The sequence below is a fragment of the Echinops telfairi genome, unplaced genomic scaffold, assembly GCF_000313985.2.
Source record: "Echinops telfairi isolate 266 unplaced genomic scaffold, ASM31398v2 ScPeMD7_16;HRSCAF=60, whole genome shotgun sequence".
Taxonomy (NCBI): Eukaryota; Metazoa; Chordata; class Mammalia; order Afrosoricida; family Tenrecidae; genus Echinops; species Echinops telfairi.
The window spans coordinates 9,106,958-9,111,523 of NW_022103913.1; the positions used below are offsets into that span (position 1 = coordinate 9,106,958).

A 4,566-nucleotide genomic window follows, 5' to 3' on the forward strand; every position below is an offset into this window, starting at 1 on the left:
ACCTTCTTGAAATCCTGGGACAGACCCTAATCGACTATCATGCATTTTTAAAAAACTATGAGACGTGATTTCATCACATTTTATTTAGTGCCTTTTCAGTGTATGTGTATGTTATGTTGATGCATCATTTTCTTTTCTTCCGTGCTCTCGTTACCAAGGCTTGTAAATGCTGCTTTTCTGTGACTTGTGTTGATTTAAAGGCGCAGGCCGGAGCAGAGAAGAGGACATGCTGAAGGGGCTCCAGCTCTCCCTGTGGGTCTTCTTCCTGCTTGCCTGCGGCTTCCTCTACCTGTTGACCCTGAAGTCCAGTTGCCTCTTCTCCTGCCTTCCCACCTACCAATCCCAACAGGGGCTGGAAGGCGTCCTCAGGCACCACCACAGCATTGTGTTCCTGGAGACCTCAGAGAGGATGGAGCCGCCCCCGCTTGTCTCCTGTGCTGTGGAGTCCGCTGCCAGGATCTATCCCGAGCAGCCTGTGGTCTTCCTTCTGAAGGCGCTCAACGATTCCACCCAGCGGTCCACAAATGCCACGTACCCGGCCGTTTCCCTCCTCTCAGCAATAGACAATGTTTTCCTCTTCCCTTTGGATATGAGAAGGCTGTTTGAAGATACACCACTGTTTTCATGGTACACTCGAGTAAGTGTTTAGGGCATTTTAGAATGTCAATATTGGGAGGAGCACAGGAAACCAGTTCAATTTACTCACTTTACAGATGGGTAGATTGAGGGTAAGGAAGTTGGTGTCAGAAATGGACCTAGCACCGCACACCTTCAACTCTTGCCTGGTCCTCTTTACACCATGCTGAGTCCTGAATCGGGTAACCATGAGAGAGGCAACACAGCCTTCTCTTGCCTGCCTGGAGTCTTTTGCTTTCAGTCTTATTTGTTTTAGAGCATAGATTATTTTTGTTTTTAAAGTCGCTACCATAATTTACATTTTTCCCCACAAGGACATGGAGAACGTCAAATGTGTAATGTTAGTTCCATATAGCACACGGCTTGTATCTTCACTCTGCTTCGTGTTGGATAGAAGAGGAATCATTTACCAGCAAGCACTTTGGGACTTAAAACAATATTTGCATCTTCTATTTCCGGAAGTACAAACCTGTAACCGATCAGATTCAAACGTTCAGGTGACTGAAGCAGGCCCATCCCAAGGAGATGCTTCTTCGGTTTCCACCTTAATGTCCTGCTATCATAAGCCTGATAGGAAATGAATGTGGACATTTTGTCTTTCTATAAAATGAACAATGATTCCCTTAAGATAGGATGTACTGGAGCTTCAGGAAACCCGGAGGACAGTGGAAATCTCTTCCACTGTCGTCTCTCTTCAGTCCCAACTCCCATCTTACCAACCACATCCAGACTACCCGAATTCAAACCCTGCCTCTCCCTCTCTTACCATGGACAGCCCACTGAACTCCTTAGTCTTTCTAGTTTTTCTCGTGAAAAAACGAAAACAAAAGTAGCCTTGATCTCTGAGGACTGTGTCGATATAGAGAGCTCGAAACAGTTGTTGATGTTGTTTGAGAGCTTCTCAACAGTTGTATAGAATGTGATGATTTTTCTGAAAACATGTTGTGTGTCGATTTCTGCAAAATCTTAATTGACATGCTTTTACTTGGCTAGACAGCAGAATGTTAAAGAATACTTTATTTTGGCAAAAATCAAGGGTCAAGTCTTAATCTTTTAATCAACATACTAAGTTCCTCCCATGTGTGCTTTCTAGAATAAAAAAATGTTAGCATTCCACTTGAAACCATTGCCATTTATACTGACTTTTAAGAATTCTGTTGAAAGCCCTTTCCTGTCTGTTCACAGATTAGCAGTCATCTGTGATCCCTCCCTCTCGCGCACGCTTGTTTTGCATCCAATCTGTCAGCAAACCTTGACCAGCTTTACCTTCAGCATGTACTCACGCTCTAGTCTGGTCTCTCACCTGCACTGTGATCACCCTGGTCCAAGCCATCATCTTTTCTCCTGGGGAGCGGCTACAGGGTTACTAACTGCTGACCTTGTGAATCACAGCCCAACACATACCCACTGCGCTACTGAACACATTACATACTAATTTGTTTATTGTCTGTCTCGTCCCTATGGAAATCCTTGCTTACTGCACCATTGTTAGCACTGATAACAGTAGTATGCAACTCTTCATATTACTAAAGAAATGAAGAAATGACTGAAAGCATTCATACAAACATTTTATTATTTGTTTACCTCTCTCTTAAATAGCAGACATAATGACTTTCCTTATAATATCCTAACTTAAAAAATTTTTTTCCCAGAGGTTTTTTTGATGGATGTTTTCATATTTATGACTGTTGTATACTCACATTGAAGAAAATTTCAGACAGTTAATTATGAAATCCCTTCTGGGTTCTTCTTCTTTTTAAAAACTGTTTTATTGGCACTTTGTCCACATATCATACAATTCAATAGTTTATCCATATCAAGAAGAATTGTCCAATCTTTACCACAATCAATTTTAGAACATTTTCTTCATTAAGTAACTGGCTTTTAAGATAATGTCTCCCCAAGTTTTGAGCAATTCATATCAAATCATATCATTTTTCATATTTAAGATTATTAAAGTTAATTTTATATTAATTTGCTCCTACAGTGCTATCACAATTTGTGTGTCTCAAAATATAAAAAAGATTATATAGCTAAAATGAAAGTGCAGGAAGTTAGTGAGAAATTTGTTTTGGAGTTTCATAGATGCACATGGGTTGATTTAATTTTCCAACATTTAATATAAGAATTTAAATACCCCCCCCAAAAGAACATTTTCTTTTTCCCCATAGTCATTGTTAGTCATGTAATTCTCCCCCACCCCCACCCAATTTTGGCAAAAATGTACACAAAACATTCACCAATTCAACAACTTCTATATGTATAATTCAGTGCCACTAATTATACTCAAAGTGTGGTACAACCATGATTGTGATCCCTCTCCAAACGGTTCTACCGCCATCAACATAAACTCAATATGTATAATTGTTTATACATAAACTTCTATATGTATAATTCAGTGCCACTAATTATACTCAAAGTGTGGTACAACCACGATTGTGATCCCTCTCCAAACGGTTCTACCGCCATCAACATAAACTCAATGCCCCCTAAGCAAAACTCTCCCTCTGCACCCATGGTAACCATAGACCAAGTCTGGTTTCTTTCTTTCCCTCTTTCTTTTCTTGTAGCTTTCTTGATATAGTAGTCACGTACCATACACTTTCATAGTTAATCGCTTTTTTAAAGAGTTGCATAGACATCATTGCAATCAGCTCTAATGCCCTCCGCCCGCCCCTCATGCATGGATCCCTCCCCAATTGCTCTCCTCTCTCTTCCCCACCCTCCCTGATAAACCATTGCATCAGTTACTGTCTCTGTAGCTACTCCTTCTGTGCTTCCTGAACTGGGAGACCTAACAGAAACAATAAAAAACAGAACTAAGAAAATAACAACAACAACAATAATATAAAGGATTCTTCTTTACCTTTCCACTTCTTTTTACTTATTTTTTCAATATTATATAATCTTTAATGGCAATAGAAAGTTTCCCATCAACATTAATGCCCGTGAATGTTTTAACTTAAAGGTAACTTTGGGGGATGGAGGTAAGTGTGGCGAATTTTCAAAATTGGGCTTTTGCAAAAGAGTTTTGGGGCACTGGCCTGCTGTTCTCAAGTTGCCTCCCTTGGCCTCCCTGCTGCTCATGGCTTACTTGTTCCTGATCCTGCAGGTCAACATCAGTGCAGAAAGCAACTGGCTCCATGTCAGCTCAGACGCGTCCCGCCTGGCCATCATCTGGAAATATGGTGGCATCTACATGGACACCGATGTCATCTCCATCAGGCCTATCCCCGAGGACAACTTTTTGGCTGCACAGGGCTCTCGAGACTCTAGTAACGGGGTGTTTGGGTTTCTCCCCCACCATCCCTTCCTGTGGGCATGCATGGAAAACTTTGTAGAACACTACAATTCAGACATTTGGGGCAACCAGGGCCCCCTTCTGATGACAAGGATGCTGAGGGTGTGGTGCAAACTCAGAGATTTCCAGGAGGTGAGTGACCTCAGGTGTCTGAATTTGTCCTTCCTACACCCCCAGAGATTTTACCCTATCTCTTACTCACAGTGGAGGCGCTATTATGAAGTCTGGGACACAGACCCCAGCTTCAAGGACTCCTACGCCCTGCATCTGTGGAACTACATGAACCGCGGAAGGAAGGTCATGGTGAAAGGAAGCAACACGCTAGTGGAAAATCTCTACCGCAAGCACTGTCCCAGGACCTACCGGGACTTGGTTCCAGGCCCAAAGGAGTCTGTGACTAGGGCCCTGGGTCCAGGCAACCAATAGACCATACATTAGGTTGCTGCTGTGATAGCAAGGGATTGGTCACTGCCTGGAGTGCCTTACTCACACATATCCCTTAGGATTAGGTTTCTTTGCCTAGAGTAGAAACATTCCAAAGAGCAGAAGCTTATGAAACACAGAAGCACATTTGATCTCATTTAACAAAAGTCTGAAGGCAGACAGGTCAGGGCTGACATGGTGACGCT

The 4,566-nt window shown here is 42.3% G+C and overlaps 1 protein-coding gene across 1 annotated transcript; it reads left to right on the forward strand.

Moving 5' to 3' along the window:
* The first annotated feature begins 226 nt into the window (after positions 1-226).
* Positions 227-4,363, forward strand: A4GNT (alpha-1,4-N-acetylglucosaminyltransferase). The gene is made up of 2 exons (XM_004712095.1): positions 227-637; positions 3,749-4,363. Exons 1-2 carry the CDS (start codon positions 227-229, stop codon positions 4,361-4,363), a joined length of 1,026 nt encoding a protein of 341 aa, XP_004712152.1.
* The last annotated feature ends 203 nt before the right edge of the window (positions 4,364-4,566 follow it).

Coding starts and splice junctions, on each gene's coding strand:
- A4GNT (XM_004712095.1), top strand. CDS start 227: ATGCTGAAGGGGCTCCAGCTCTCCCTGTGGGTCTTCTTCCTGCTTGCC. Junction 638..3,748: donor TGTTTTCATGGTACACTCGA/GTAAGTGTTTAG, acceptor CTGATCCTGCAG/GTCAACATCAGTGCAGAAAG.